General features: G+C 54.0%; 1 protein-coding gene across 1 annotated transcript; it reads right to left on the bottom strand.

Moving 5' to 3' along the window:
* Positions 1-1,473: 1,473 nt before the first annotated feature.
* SLC25A34 (solute carrier family 25 member 34) lies at positions 1,474-16,306 on the bottom strand. Its single transcript, XM_032787544.1, has 5 exons — positions 15,905-16,306; positions 12,372-12,437; positions 10,237-10,389; positions 7,066-7,200; positions 1,474-3,232 (listed from the first exon to the last, which is right to left on the bottom strand). The coding sequence occupies exons 1-5, from the start codon at positions 16,304-16,306 to the stop codon at positions 3,050-3,052; spliced, it is 939 nt and encodes a 312-aa protein (XP_032643435.1). The 3' UTR covers positions 1,474-3,049.
* Between the last annotated feature and the right edge of the window lie 3 nt (positions 16,307-16,309).

Below are 16,309 nucleotides of genomic sequence, written 5' to 3' on the forward strand. Positions count from 1 at the left end.
CTTTGCGCTTTCCCCTGGAGCACCCTTCTGGATTTGATCACCTCCTTTCCCCCCCAAAAATACACAGTCAGCCAGCTAGGGTCCCTTCTGGACAGCAAGAGCCAGAGAGACGTCATTACTGCTAAAACAACAAGGAGTCTGATGGCACCTTAAAGATTACCCACAAAAGCTTATGCCCAAATAAATGTTAGTCTTTAAGGTGTCACCAGACTCCTTGTTGTTTTTGTGGATACAGACTAACACAGCTACCCCTGGATATTTGTCATTCCTGCTGTTTACCCCGGCAGTGGGGGAGCTGGATTCAAGTCTGGCTCATGCAGGGGACCTGATCACTAAATTCCAGTTGCAGAATCCCTGTTCCCGGTGCCAACGCAGGAGCCAGAATGAGCAGGGTCTGCTCTCGGGCCACAGGGCAGGGTGCCTGTTGCTCCCATACAGGGCAAATATGGGAGTGGAGCGAAAGTGTCCCCAAACCTGCCTGGCTAACTGCCAACCCTCCGGCGCAGGGCCTTGCAGTGCTGCTCAGTTCTCTAGTGCTGGTCCAGTCATTAAACCTTGTATGCACTGGCATATTTCTAACAATCTCCCGTGGCTGGGCTTTGCCAGTGGGGGTTGAGCCTGGAGCCCCCCGAGCGAACGCCTACAGCTTTACTGTCTGAGCTGATTGTTTCCAGGTAGTAGCACCCCCATAAATCTCTAGGCACAAGTCTATCCACCAGAGGGGGGCAATGAGCTGTACTGTGTTCAGGGGGAGCACAGTTGCCCCACCTGGGCAGCTACAGTGGCCGGGGAAGCTGTGCAGGCAGGACTCACGGGCTGACAGCAGTTTACCAGCCCCTCAACTCCCCCTGCTCAGAGCAAGTCTCGGGGTGATTGTTAAAGTTGACTCTGCTAAGGGCCAGATTCTCAAAAGCTCAGCTCCCAACCTGCACCCCATCCTAGTGCCACTCTGAAGGCCAAGTGCGAGGGCAGCCCTGGTATCTTGGGGGTGGGTATCGTCTGGGGAGGGGGCTGGTTTAAGCCGGGGGGGTTGATGCTGTCATCTGGGGAGGGGGGTGGTTTGAGCCAGGGGTGGTTGGTGCCGTCATCTGGGGAGGGTTTTTTATGGCGGTGCTGGCCCAAGGGTGGGGGAAATCGAAATCTGTCACAAGAGCTCCCAGCTCCTTAGTGACGCAGCGATCTCATCTCCTTTTCCGGGTGTGAGGGTACAGGGAGAGCCCACTGCTGCCATGTTCCCGTGGCAAAACCAGAGTTGCCCCTGCCTCGGTTCAAACTTGCTGGTACCTGAAATGTCCAGCCGGGAGGCCCATCTCCAAATCCCTCCCCCGCCCCAGTGTTCACTGGCAGCACATTGAGATGGGGGTGATGCGAGGGTGATTTGGGCACCGTACTCCCAGCAGAAGCAGGTGGTTGGCACGGGGAAAAGGGAAGGAACCTGGTTCAGCAGCAAAATAAAAACCCGCTGGAGAGATGTAAAAATAAGAAAATAGAAAAAAATCTTTTATTTGATTGCGGCAAGCGGCCCGGAGCTGGGGCTCAGCTTCCAGCATCTGCTGAGTAGAAGTGAACGCTGTGCTGGGAGCTGGTGACCCCTGCACAGAGCGGGCAGCACTGTCTCAGTATGAGTAACTTCAGGAAATGTTGTCCTTTTAACACATCAATTGATAGAAAGCCAGAAATACAGTGCCTGCAGGGCACTAGGGCAGGGTGAGATTAAGGCTTAGAGATGTGGCAGGCCCAAACTGTCAGAGCCCAGGACCAGGACTTAGACGTCTCCCTTGCTCAGGAAGATGTTCTGCTTGCCCCCTGGGGAGAACAGGAGCAGGTCCCACGACCCAGCCTGTGGCACAGCATCTGCCCCCAGCATGTGCCCCCGGCTGCGTGCAAGGACCTTGGAACACCAAGCGCAGCCTGCACCTCTGGGTGCAGCTGGGCTGAGCAGAGCTGGGGGAATCATCTCTGGAATCTGGCTGAGCAGGGCTGGGGGGAGGTGGTGATTTGGGGGGGTTCCTGCCTTAAAAGGGCAGAAGAAGCAAGTGCCAAAAGTTAACTCCAAACTAGCAAATCAAATTCACTGTGAAACCCAGGCCTGCCTCCCCGCCTTGCCCCACAGCTGGGGGCAGCCTCTCACCACTTTGCTTCCAGCTGATTTTGGTTCCTGTGCTGTGCCTGGTGTCTCAGCGCCTGGAACTTCTCGTGAGACAGGGGTGGGCACAGTGCATGGGCAGCCGAGCTGGCACCATGCTGGGACTGTGCGTTGCTGGGTACGTGCTCTGCAGGACAGACTGCTCCAGCACCGCTGCAGGATTTGCTTCCAGACTGAAATCTTTGTACCCTGTCCGTGACAGTCCACCCTTCCCTGCCGCAGCTCCTGGTACAACGGGTTAAATGAGATTTACTCAGGGAAGAAGGCCAAGGCCTGCACCGGGGAACACCTCCTTGAACGACGCTTAGGAACGGCACTGGGCCCCTTAAGTCCTTCGAAGGCCAAGTTTACCTGGCAAGAATCCACCTGGCACATGTCTCTACCCAGCTCTTTACAGCATCAAAGCACTTTGCAGAAGGTCAGGTTGTTTAAGCCTCACAACTGCCCTCTGAGGAGGCACCAATGAAGATCCCCATGTCACAGATAGGGAAACTGAGAAACAGAGCAGGGACATGGGCTTGCCCAAGGCCCCAGAAGGGAGTCAGAGCTGGGATCAGAACGCAGACCTTCTGGCTCGCAGGCATGCGCAGAGAGGACAGCTCCCTCTCGCTCCACAGCAGCTGGCCAGTGCTCCTGGATGGAAGCCCGCTCTCACTCTGAGGGGTGGCTGCAAGTGGGAGCCTATTGTAGGCAGTGGAGTTGGAGACAGAGCTCCTCTCTCCTGAAACCCTACAAATATGGGGAATTTCAGCACCCCCTGAAAGTCCTGAGCTGACTGCCTGGGCTTCTATAGTGCCGTATCCCCCCATCCCCCACTTCTGGTCCCATCAGGCTGACGGAGAGACCCACGAGTCCACACGCAGGTGATCTCGTGGCAGGATCTGCCCACATGGCTGCAGGGGCTTAAACTCCATGCTGCTGGTGGCGGTAGGTGAGCTTCCTGAGCTCGTCCCAGAAGAGCAGGCTGAGGATGGTGTGAGGCCCCAGGCGGAGGTAGGCAGGACCAATCCCTTTGTACAGAGCCAGGATGCCCTCTTTCCTGGAGATCTGTACAAAGCAGTCGAGGAGTCCTCGGTAGTGCTTCCCCTGGGGACAGAAGACATGGAGAGGCATCAAAAACCTGCCCCAGCGCACACAGGACTCCGCTCACGTTTAATATACATGGGTCTGTGTCATAAACAGATAGCTAAGGGTTAATGCTTCTTTTACCTGTGAAGGGTTAACAAAGGGAACCAAACACCTGACCAGAGGACCAATCAGGAAACCGGATTTTTCAGAGCTCAGGGAGGGAATTTTTGGGTGCGTGTCTTTTGTCTGTGTCTCTGCTCTGTGTTCTCTCGGCTATGAGAGTGATTTCTATCTCTTCAGGCTTTTCTAATCTTTGGTTTACAAGTGTAAGTACAGAAGGTAGAAGACATAGGTTTTTATATTGTTTTTGTATTTCATGTGTGTAGTTTGCTGGAATGTTTTAAATTGTATATCTTTTTGAATAAGGCTGTTTATTCATTTTTCTTTAAGCAATGACCCTAGTATATGTCAACCTTGATACAGAGAACATTGTTATGTCTTTTTCTTCTTTTTTTTATATAAAGCTTTTCTTTTTAAAACCTGTTTGAGTTTTCTCTGGTAAGGCCTAAGGAACAAAGGGAGGGGGAATCCTGTGTGTTAGATTGACTAGTTTTGAATCTTGCAATAGCCTCTGGGTAGGGGAGAGACAACAATCCTCTGGGTTTGTGTTTCAAGGAATGAAGCATGGGAAATCTCCTAGTGTACCCAGGCGCGGGAAAAATCTGGGGGAGGTAAAGAGCAGGAAGGGAAGTGGGTTATTTCCCTCTGTTGTGGACTTCAGGCTCTGAGTCTTGGGTCCCCCAGGGAAGTTTTGGGGGAGACCAGAGTGAGGCAGGCACTGTAATTCCTATCTGGTGGCAGCGATATCAGATCTAAGCTGGTAATTAAGCTTGGAGGTTTCATACTAGCATCTTATTTTCTGAACTCTAAGGTTCAGATCTGAGTAGGAAAGCTATGATAGTCTGGTCTACATGCTATGGTAACGCACTCACTGATTGTAAGGCCAGCAAGGACCAAAATGACCATCTAGTCAGGCCTCCCATCTGAGACGGGCCAGAGAACCTGCCAGTAATTGCTGCAGCAAGCTCATTACTTCTGGCTGAGCTACAGCATCTCATTTAGGAAGACATCCAGTCCTGAATGACAGACTCAGAGTGCTGGAGACTCCACCACTCCCAAGGATTAATTCCTCCCTGTTAGTAACAAGCATCTTATTTCTAGTTTGTCTAGCTTCAGCTTCCAGCCACTGGATCTCATTGTCTTTTTCTGCTTGATTAAAAGAGCTACCTACTACTAGAAATCCCTTCCTCATGTAGTCATGCGGACTGCGATCGAGTCACCTCTTCACCATCTCTCGTGAAATGAAACCGCCAGAGCTTCTCTCATCTCTCACTAGTTTCCCAGACTTCAGAGCATTCCTGTGGCATCTTTCTGACCCTCGGCAATTTGTCAAAATCCTTTTCACTGCGTGGACACCAGAACCGGCCAGAGGCTCCAGGAATGGTCGAATGCTGTATACAGAGGTAACCCTGCCTCCCTACTCCTGCTTTTCTCTGGCTTTAACATCCAAGCCAGGTCAGATTTTCAGAAGAGCCGTGCATTTTAGTGCTGAGTACTCCCGAAACCCCCCCCCCCGAGAGCTCAATAAACAGAATAATTCACAATGCTCTGAGCCCCTTCTGTGAGGATCTCCAAGTGCTGCAGATAGTGGTTAATTAGTCCTCATACTAGTTGGTTTGGGGGAAGCCAACACTACTTAGCCCCATTTTACTGATGGAAAAATTGAGGCACAAGCGGTTCTATTCTGTAGTCCCCCCCTGGTCACCCCACTCCCAAATAACAGCCTGTGGCACAGCCCCTAGGTCTCAATGGAACAGTGACAAACACATACCAGTCTGGTTCCTCTGTGTGCTAGTATTGTTAAATAGGTGTTAGCGTTATAGAAATGTCTTTAGACTTTATGAAATGCTTGTAAGTAGTTGCCTGCATTCATCTCACAATATCTGTATCCCCCGTTAGAACGTTTATCGTGTAGCTTTAAGTCATCAGGCAGGAGAGAAGCATTAACGAATGTGAAATACTAGTTTCCAACAGGTGTTGGCTCCTGCCCAACGAAAGAGGCCCATCAACGCCAGGCAAAGCATTGTGGGACATCAGAGGACATCACGCTCCTCCTAGTCTCTTCCAGTGCAAGGGAGTGAAGATCCAGACCCCCTCCCCCACCACGAGGGGGAGACTTGTAACTGAGCTCCTTCCACCAGCTGAATTAGCAACTTGGAGCAGAAGCGGGGAAGGAATAAAAAGCCCTAATGAGGAGAAACTTGTATCTTTTATGCTAAGGGGCAAGGAATTCTAAGCATAAGCAAAAGATGCCCAGTGTTTGCCATGGGTTAGCCCTACCGGACACATAAAGCCTGCTTATTACAGAAGCTTCTATTACCTTTTGAAACTTAAGACTGTAACTCATTTGTATGTGTCTGCTTTAACCCCGTAAGTAACTCTCCTATTTCCTTGTCCAGGTTAGTAAATCCTCAGATCGTTTATTACAGGATTGTCTACAAGCGTTGTCTTCGGTATGGAGATCTAAGGTGCAACTGACCTGGAGTAAGTGACTGGTCCTTTGGGACTGGGAATAACCTGACTCTTGTAGTGATTCTTAGTATAGGGGACTATCTATCACAAAGGCAGGCTTGGGTAGCAAGATATATTGGCGTACCCAAGGGGACTGTCTGTGACTCCATGGTCAGGCTGTTATAGTGTCTGAGCTGTTGACGCTTGAGAATTGTAGGTATAGGACTCACAACCAGTTTGGAGTTTGTGCCCTGGTTCTTAGCAGTCTGCCCTGAGGTTGGCACTCACGCTCTGGAGCCACTAGGGCAGCTTGACGCATCTTTTTCACAAAAGGGTGGGTTTTGCATTGAAACAGATAAAGTATTGAAACGCCATGGTTCAATAACAGCGCCATTAACGAGCCAGACTGTGTTGCCAGTTACCCCAAAGTGAGATTGACCAGCCTGCGTCGGAGTAACTGATGCACCGGAGTAACTGAGGGCAGAATCTGGGTCCTTTCTTTTCAAAAGAAAACCCGTGAGATGTTGCACTTTTGTGGAAGAGACAGGGCCAAATGCCACCAGGTCTCCTCCATCTCCACTGGGAACTGTTCACCCTGTATCTGGACCTCACGAGGGTTCTCACGTCCTTGTGAGCGCTCAGGCTGGACTACTGCAACATACACTGACACATGCTCCTCAGCTAGTACTGAACGTGGGTGCAGCCAGCTTCAGGAGGCTTTCCCAACTATTCTCCCCCATCTGCAGTGGCGTCTGGGTGGAAAACTGTCGACTCTTATCTGTGGAGCCCTTCTATGGGTTGGGTCTCCCAGAAGCCAGGCCCCATCTCAGCAAAGGTCAGCTGAGCAGAGATGCTCAAATGAGCAGCCCTGCACTGGAAGCCCAGGGAGCTGTCAGCAGGGTGATCTCCAAAGAGGCCCCACCGTTCTGGGACTCACTGCCCCATTAGTCCAGCCGGACTCAGGAGGGTGCATGGCACAGCTGGTCACTCGCCGTGGGGCTGGCATATAGCAGCTAGGAGGTGGGTGGTGTTGGTTTAGTCCGGGGCTGTCTGCCTGTGCCTGGCCTTGAGCAGCATGGTGCGGATTTTGCTTTTACATGCTGTGAAATTGGGCACGTTCAGTAGACTGGTGCACATGACGATGCTCCAGGTAGTGGACTGAGCACAGGGCGGCAAGCCAGGAACCTCTGGGACCCAAGCCCAGCTCTTTGGCAGCCTGCCTGTACAGCCCGGCCATCAGTAAATGGGGATCTGGCCTCCCACCTGTGGGACATACTTACCATGCCCCGCTCATCCACGGGCTGGTTATAGAGCCTGGTGCTGACCACATCGAAGGGAGTCATCGCCACGGCCACTGCCACGCTGCTGATCATGCCTCCCGCCAAGGCCACCATCCAGCTCCCCTCCTTGAACCACTGCCAGACAGGGGACCAGTTAGACTCATCCCCTGCGCCAGTGTTGCCATGAGAATGAGAACGTCACCATCGCCAGAGCGACGGAGATGACACGCATGTGCAAGGAGGAGGCCAGGTAAATGTGGGGGAAAGATGAGGCTGTCTAGGGATCCAGCACTCCTCGAGGTCACCCACCATGCCCACTGAGGGTGGGGAAAGCTCCAGGCCCAAACCCAAATCCAGACACCTCTGAGCTCCTGGGCAGGGCCAGAAACATGAAGCTGGCTCCAAATTTCACAAATGCTCCCTTCTGTGCCATGGGTCGAACCAAACCCTTGAATCTGACACCCCACCCACCCCTGAACCTTGAGGTGTTCAAAAGCTGAGCCTGATCCGCCTCAAACTTGGCTTGTCCCCCCCCATCTCTCTAATGGGCTGAACAGGAGCCCTGGATCCAAATCCTGAACCACAAGGATGACGAAACGCTGATCCACGTGTGCCCAAGAACCCGTCTCTAGAGACAAAGAGGTGCAATTAATTTCCAGCCCCTAGGGGGCAGCAGATGGGCCCATTAAAGCAGCGACTGGCACCAACAGCATGAGGGGAGATGGCCCAGACCTCTAGGTGTCCTCTTCAGGCAGCTGTTTACTTTCTGTGGCTTTGAGCAGCAGGGCTGCCCCCACCTGCTCACCCGGCCCTGCTGTTATTTTTAGCTTTGATGATCCAGGCAAAAAGCCAGAATAAACCACATTTTAAACAGCGCGTCAGTTCCGCTTGCCTCCCTGCATGTTTGCCCGCACCAGAGCCCTGTTGATCTCGTGGTGGGAAAGCACGAAGTCAGCGCCGGGGAGGGATCGACTCGAGGACAGGAGCGCTGTGTTGTTCTGAGTTACGTTACTAGCAGAGCCGGCCTGTCAGTCTGGGAGGCTCCTGAGTGGCCAGCGCAGGGGAGAGCAGGCTATGAGAGAGCCTCACCCACCCACCCCCACTTCTGGGGAGTTGGAGCGGGGCTGGAGGGTTAAATCTGGCAGCCCTCTGGCCTTCCTGGCAGCCCAGCAGCTGCTTGGTTGCTGATCACGAAGGCCTGAGTCAGACCTGATTAGGAGAATAGGCACCACTGTCTCTAAGGGAACAAAGACCGATGTGAAACTGACACCAGCCCTGGCTCCCACCAGTCCATCCTGGAGCATGCACAGCAGGGGAGCTCGTGTGCGTCATGGGCTATTTCTGTGTATCACGTGAACGAATCGGTCGCAAGGAAGACAACTGTGGCGTTCCTACAACAGAGATCTCCCCTGCCGGCGGCTGCCTCTTCTTCCCTGATCCCCACTGTCTGCAGAGCCTGGATGAGTGAATAAGAAGCTGCCTGGCTCAGCAGGTGACGCTCTGCACTGCCCCACTGGAGCCCTGAGTTTGCTTCCCAGGAGTGGGGTCACTCCACGGGGGTGGCTGCATCCATGCACGAAGGACAGATTCCGTCTTGGGGATCTAAAGCAGGAGGAGCCCTGGGTGGGGAGCCCCAGCATGAGCATCATCTCTAAAGCGATACTGCAAGTGACCGGACCAGGGACCTTGGGATTGCCCCGGAAACCAGGCTGCAGATTCGTAGTTGCTTGTCTTAAATGATAATCCTTAGAGGTCCAATGTGACACTGCCCCCCATTAAGCTTTATGGAAATATGCTTATGAATCTAAATATGACATAACTGGAATATGTTTTACGCTACATATGCCATGTAACATATCTCCGCAAAGGTCATGATCTACTGAATCTATTCACCCTATTTGTATGCATGTGTCATTGTTGTATTCAAAGTTATGAATACTGGCGGTGTACTTGTTTGATTTTAAGTAGCCTTAGTAAGATATTTGGCCAACTTCTTTAGAAAGGAATTTACAAGTTAGATGCCCAATCAAGAAACACTTAACGGACAATTGATCTTAGAAGGCTCCGATTCACATAAGAAGTCTACTTGAGGATGTTCAAGATAGCACGTGAACAATGGCTGCTACCTGTAAGTTCTGAGTCGTGCATGGACATGTGACTTGCCCATGTGGCTCCAAAACTCCATTTCGTAGCTGGATTCTACACAGGGGGAGGGAGGGGTGTCCACCCACAAGAGAAAGTCTATTTAAACCCCTGGAGACCCTTCCATTTTGTCTTCAGCTGGCTCAAGAGAGAGCCTCTCCACCCCCAAAGAATGCCTGAAAGAAACTGGAACAAAGGACAATAACCACGGGGGTGTGAGTGATTGCTGGACCCAGACTAGAAGGAGGCTAGTCTGTAAAAGAAGCTTCCTGGAACATCTCTGAGGGTGAGATTTCATCTGTAATCACTTTCTTACTGTATTAGGTTTAGACTTGTGTGTTTTATTTTAATTTTGCTTGGTAATTCACTTTGTTCTGTCTGTTATTACTTGGAACTACTTAAATCCTATTTTTGTATTTAATAAATCAAGGGAGGGGGCATCCAGTTTTCGATCGGAGGGCCTGGTTGAAAAGGGACCCTGGCAGCTCCGATAAGCACCCCTGACTGGGCCGCTTAAAGTCTGGTTGGCTGCAGCAGGGCTAAGTCAGGCTACATGCCCAGCTCCACATGGCTCCTGGGAAGCAGCGACATGTCCCTCCAGACTCCGTGTCATAGTCCTGAGCCCCCTCCTGCACTCTGAACCCCTTATCACCAGCCCCACCCGAGCCTGCACCCCTAGCCCAGAGCCCTCTCTCCCTCCTGCACCCCAACGCCCTGCTTGAGCCTGGAGCCCCCTCCCACATCCAGAACCCCTCATTTCTGGCCCCACCCCAGAGCCTGCACCTCAACCCCCTGACCCAGCCCAATGAAAATGAACGAGCGACAGCGAGGGGGGGATGGAGTAAGCGTGGGTGAGGCCTGAGAGAAGGGGTGGGGTGGGGACGGGACCTCATAGAGGGGCAGGGTAAGGCAAGGGTGTTCGGTTTTCTGCAATTAGAATGTTAGCAACACTACTCCAGAGCCGGGCCCCATGGCCCTGCCCATCTCTCACCTCTTAGGGGCCAAGCAGCCCCTCCCGCCACTGCTCACCTTGAGCTTCTCGACCCACTCTTTGGCTGACGCAAACGTGGCCAACTGCACCGCAGAGCCCACCATGACACGAGGCACAGCGCCATTCACACCCCGCCACAGGCCCACGAGCCCCTGCTTCCTGTAGATGGTGTCAAAGGCGTTGGAGACGCCCTAGGCAGAGAATCAGACAGATGAGGGGATATTAGAGTGGCACAAAACAGGAGGATTTAGGGATCTCTGGGAGGACGGGGGGAACCTCTAGGTCGATCCAGTGCCCCAGTGGGCAGCACCTGCTGCATCCAGTCAGTGGCTCTGATGTAGCTCATGGCCATCTGAGTGAGCCTGTGCCAAGAACGCAGCCTGGCAGAGGATGTGCCTGTAAATCAGTATCTGAGATAAGCGGGGCAGCCCCAGGATTCCACTTACAGAGTCCCCCTTACAGGTGACTTCGTGGCTACGCCCTGCAGCCTGGGACAGAGTGTACAGAGTGTCCTAGCCATCCTGGACCTCCAGCCCGTAAAGAGGCCTTTGCTTCCACCGCCCCAGGAGTGGAGCCAGTAAAAGCGCTGAGGACTTTGGAACCTGCTCCGTGTGGCTGCCACGCAGAGAAACACAAACGGCCTGGTGGAGCCAGCGTCACCAGAGTCCCCAACAGCAAATGGCCCATGACAACAATCCGCCCCCCCCCCCGACCTCGCCCACCCAGGCCCGTTCCTGCCATTCAGCAACTTTCTTGTTGAAAAACACACTGTGTCGTCATCTGCAGGAGCATTAATGGGAGTGAGTCACTGTGTACAGAGCAAGGCAGCAGCAGGAGCCTCGACAAAGGGGGCCCCCCCGGAGGGAACAGGACCAGTGCGCTCCAGGGGAACTGGCATGAAAACTCAGTGGTTCCCTGTTCCACTTAGGTGCCAGGGTCCTTCATGTCACAGGCCAAGCAGAACATCCAGCACATGCAGACAGCATGTGCTGCTACATGTCACACATTCACCACATGTGTCATGGACACATGCACACACATGCACCATTCATGTCACATCCAAGTATCCATCTGCCACACATCACACTCAGGGCACACACATCCACTGCCCTCGCCGTTCTCATGGGCACCTAGGCATTTCCACTAGATTTGCACACATGGACCCCATATGTACTGCATGGCAAACTTATGCATGCAGGCTCACTTGGATTTACTACACAAAAAAACACACATACACATACTCATCTCACATGCACGCACGGCCCCCGTAGTGCTATACATTCAGACCCCCTTTGCACATCCTCCTACTGTGGAGAACATAGGAATTCTCTGTGTCAATGTTTATGACTCTAATATATCTGCACATCATCTCTGTGGGATTGGATGCTGAGGAGTTGCTGGCTAAAAGGCAGCCAAGGGTTAAACCCTGCAGAACCCATGGACAATGGCTGAACACAATCAATCCCCTGGTGCTCAGTGGGACACCACCAAGAAGCTACTGTGCAAACAGCAGAAAGTCTGGAGAAATGCAGAAACTAGTCTGGCCAGGTTCAGGTGCCAAGCACAAAACCACAGGTGGGACTGGGTTGCGGAAGGGATAAAAAGACAACCTGTGATTGCAGGGGGCAGAGATACTGATGTGGTGACAGACTATCCAAGATGCAGCCGTTACAAGATGCAACCTGTCTCCCCACATCTGGGTGCTTTACGTAGAACCTACTGGCAAGGAGAGGCTCAGGTCAGGTGACAGAACGCATTTAGACTTTTATTATTTTAACCCTGTTTCTCTTTGCTCGTTAAATTTCCGTGAACCAATAAACCAAACTCGGCTTTGATCAAGCTGCCCAGAGGCACCACAAGTTCACGCTGATCACAAGATCCAGAGAGAATCCTATATCCCGATTCAGATCCAGAGGGGTCAGGGTGGTAATATGATGTGTAAAGAGGGGGTGTTGATGCCATTTAAAAAGAGGGACCCAAAGACAGACCGAGAGAGAGACCCAGCTGGAGCTCACTCTCGAATCCCAACACTGACAAACACAAAGCCCACTCGACACCCAGCACAGCCACGCAGTCCCCGCAGCATCCTGTGCACACAACACTCCTCAACCCAGCACCAGCGTTAACCACTGCTCCAGGGAAGATGGGGCAGATCCCCGAACCCTCTGCTCACCTGGTGCTTGTGCTGATGCCCCACAGCCATGGCTGCCACCGTCTGGGCTTGCAGATGAGTTTTGACCTGTCACGATTAAAGGGAATTGGCCAGGTTAGAAAGGAGCAAGTTGCCAGGTTGCACCAGCCCTCATAGCAAGTTAGACACCCATGTGGTGGGGCTGGCTCAGGCCCCAGTGGATGGCAGGAGTCACCCCACTGAACCACTCCTGCTCCTCCTAGTCTCTTCCAGTGCAAAGAAGTGAAGATCCAGGCCCCAACTTGCAACCTGTCCAAGTGATGGGGGAAACAACCAGGCACCCACCCTCCATGGGCCCCACCCAGCCTCATCACACAGAGCTCAAGTCCAGGAGGTCCTTTCCCAAACCCTCCCACCGAAATCCTCTGCTGCCAACGATCCAAGTGCCACCACTGCTGTGACCCACACTGGGAGCCAGCATCCTCCCCCCCAAACCTCCCTGGGCTGCCCATGCGCCCCTCACAAGGGTATAACTTGACTGGCAGGAAGTTTCTTCTCTAATTTACCCCCCATGGGTCCACTACGGGGTTTATTGCATCGTTGTCTGAAGCAGCTGGTGCTGGGACGTGACACTAGAGTAACTGGACCCCTGGTCTGATCCATGTCACAAGTCCTCGGCTCCTACACTGAGCCGGGTCAGACCTCTGAGGAGGACCAGGGGAACTGCTGGAAATGGTGTTGGGGTTCCAGTAGGCAGCGCTGTTCCCTCAGAGTCTTTAGGCTCCAGCATGGTGCTCATCGAGTACTGAGCACTCAGCAACATCAATGGGAAGTGCTGGGGGATCAGTGCTTTTAAAAATCAGGTCACTTAATTTGGCACCTAAACATGGATTTGGGAGCCTAACTTTAGGCAGCTACCTGTTAGCTTAGAGGCATGAGCCCCAGCGTTGTGGCCAAATTCTGCTTTGGTTAAGTAGATTTCACCTCCCTGAATACCCCTGTGCTTTCATTCACTTCCTCTCCTCAGCAGCTGTATCATGTTGCTGTGTGCTGTTAAACAGCTACCACATCCCACCCCAGAAATGGCTGCATTTACAGTAGTGAGTGAAGCAATTTCTGTACATGCCCCTAGGATCCTCCAGGATGAAAAGGACTAGAGAAACCCTTATGCCCATTCAGCTGACTCCCCTCTTGAACCAATCAAGAGCTTGTGATCTAGTGATATTAAAGTGGCTTTTGGATCAGTTGACTGGTGACCAACTGGCACCGCCGATCGGTCACATGGGTTTATTACCAGGGAAGGAATTTACTTGCCCAGACTCACCCGAGAGCACACGTTCCCTCTGCTAAGCCAATGAGTGGGGCTCTGTCCACTCTCAGCTTTGATTTTCTTTTGGTAAAAGCAGATGGCATTTGATTTCCTCACAATTACTGTGAGCTCAGCAGACGTGATTCCGAAATCACCATCCAGACTGAGCAGCTGTGTGACCATGGGCGTGTCTCCCCTCCACCGACTCTCATAACCCTTCCATCCCCACTCAGAGCAGTTACCCCAGGCCGAATGGTTTCTCTTATCTGTTTTCCCCACACTTCCCAACTCTGCCAATGTCCCCAGGCCTGACCTACAGAACCCAGTCCTGAGCTATCCACAACAGCTACCCCAAGCCCCTCAGTCCTACCACAGCCCCTCTGCTTTTGTCTTGGGTTCTCCCCTACAGTTCTACTACTGCCCCTCAATGCTGACCCGCAGTCTCCCTAGTCTGTCCTACTCCAACAGAGGCCCCTCTGCTGTGACCTGCTCTGCTTCAGCCTAGCTCACTCCCAGGTCTGCCCGGCAGAGAACATACCAGATTTGGTGGTACCATTGTGAGGTGCACGGAAAGGGACTTGCCAAGACCAACCCCCTCCCCTGACCTTATTAAGATCGAACCCAGGTGTCCAGGGCACTGCAAGTCTCCTCCAGAACTCATTGCCCCATGGAACCCACCCCACCCAAACTGTTCTGTAAACACTCCAGCCCCTCCAGCAGCGCAGAGATGGGCTGACAGGGACAGGCAGGTGGGGGCAATGGCAGCGGGCCAGAAGAGTCAGCCAGCTGCTCTCCCAGCTATAGTCCCCTGCAGGCCCTGGTGAGCCATCACTCTGGCACTGCCGTGGGGGGCACTCTGGGAATTCTTCATACAGGCAAGGCTAGGAAGGGGCCATAAACCAGGTGCTTCACAGGAACCCCAGGCCAGTCTGGGAACAGGATCCTTAATGACCCAGAAATGTCACTGGATGCCACCCGCTGAGTGACGCTGACACACGATGCAGAATCAACATGATGCACGTTCACAACAACTTTTACAGGTGGCAGGAGCCCTCGTCTCCCCCCACCCCCTTCTGTTGACCCACTTTCTCTCATTAGAGCCTCTGGTGCTATCCGGACGGGAGCTGCCACTTCTGTCAAAGGGAAATCATAAGCAGGGGGGGACCCCACGCTCCTCTCAGGAAACATATGAGCTTTTCCAGCAGCAGAGACAAAGATACAGTTAAAACCTTTTGGCAGGAGAATGGGTCCAGCTAGCTCCTGTTAAATTCTAACCCTCCCTTATGTATCTATGGGGAGGGATGGTGCTACTTCTCAAACAACATCCCGCTGAGGTACTGGCTCAGTCTCAAATGTTAACCTCCCCTCCCCCTTTTGTTTCTGGTCCGTTCTGTGGTCTCAGAGGGGTTTGTTTTGTTTCTAGGCCCGTTGGCGAGATTCCTGCCCTTCTCCATTGCTGACAGCTGGTGTGACCTTGCGCAGCTCTGGGGGCTTTGGCAGGGGGGGTTCGTGTGAGCATTTGCATCAGTTTCACCCACGTGGGTTGCACTTGGGGTTCAAACAAGCCCCAAATCTCCATGCAAAATGCAACTGGGGCCAAGACATTGCAGACCAAGAGTCTCTGTTATGGGGGTGATTCTCCACCCAGAGGCACGGGAGGACCAGCTTGCGGGCTGAATGGCCACGTGTGACAGTGCTCCCTGAAGAGATGTGGCCCGATATCTAGTTTGGTCTCCTGGGATATCAGCTTGGTACTAGCCTGGTACCGTGTGACCAGCACATCCCAGCTGCCCCCTAAGAGCCACCCCCTGCAGCGCAGCCCCCACCTCAGCCCTTCTGGAGAATCACACCACTTTTCCGCTTTGAGGGGGCAATCCACGGAGCTGCCACTGCAGTGACCCCGAGTCCTGTCCCCTCCTCGCCCCGACCAGCCACCTGCCTTCCCCCTAACAGCCTGGCGGCTCAGGGACAGAATTCCTCCAGCAGATACCGCAGCAGGGGAGGCTGGCACAGCATCTGCGCAGAGGGCCAGGTCTCCAAACGCTCCAGCAGGCGAATCGCTTCCCCCAGCACTGCCATGCAGCCCCCTCTGGAGCCGGCCGCGGCAGCGGGGTGGGTTTCACAGCCCAACAGCTGCTGCGGAGGGGAATCCTGCCCGTCGGTGACCGGGCGGGAAGGGGGGAACGAGGAGGGCCGGCACCAGCGAGCGGCTGCCCGCACCAGGCCCGCGCGGGAGGGCGAGGGGCTGCCTGCGGCGGGTACTCACCAGATAAGCCGGGCTGCCCACAAAGGCGCCCAGCGCCCCCGCGATGGCCCCGGCCGCCACGGTCCCGCCGGGCTGCTGCGTGAGCCCGCGGTCCTCGGCGTGCGAGTAGCAGTAGAAGCGGACGCCGTTCATCAGCCCCTGGTAGAGCAGCCCGGCCGCCAGCCCCTTCTGCAGCCCCCGCAGCCCGTCGGCCCGGCGCACCGCGCCCAGCGCCTGCAGCACCCCGCGGTAGTGGCGGCGGTAGGAGCCCCGCGGGCGCAGCTCGCCCTGCAGCTGCAGCCGCGTCTTCACCACCTCCAGCGGGTTGGTGAAGACACAGGCCAGGCAGCAGCTCGCGGCGCCCAGCACCAGGTCCACGTGCGGCGGGACTGGGGCGGCGGGCGGCGGGCGGGCGCGCTCCATGGC

This window comes from Chelonoidis abingdonii, chromosome 23 (assembly GCF_003597395.2).
Source record: "Chelonoidis abingdonii isolate Lonesome George chromosome 23, CheloAbing_2.0, whole genome shotgun sequence".
NCBI classification, from domain to species: Eukaryota; Metazoa; Chordata; order Testudines; family Testudinidae; genus Chelonoidis; species Chelonoidis abingdonii.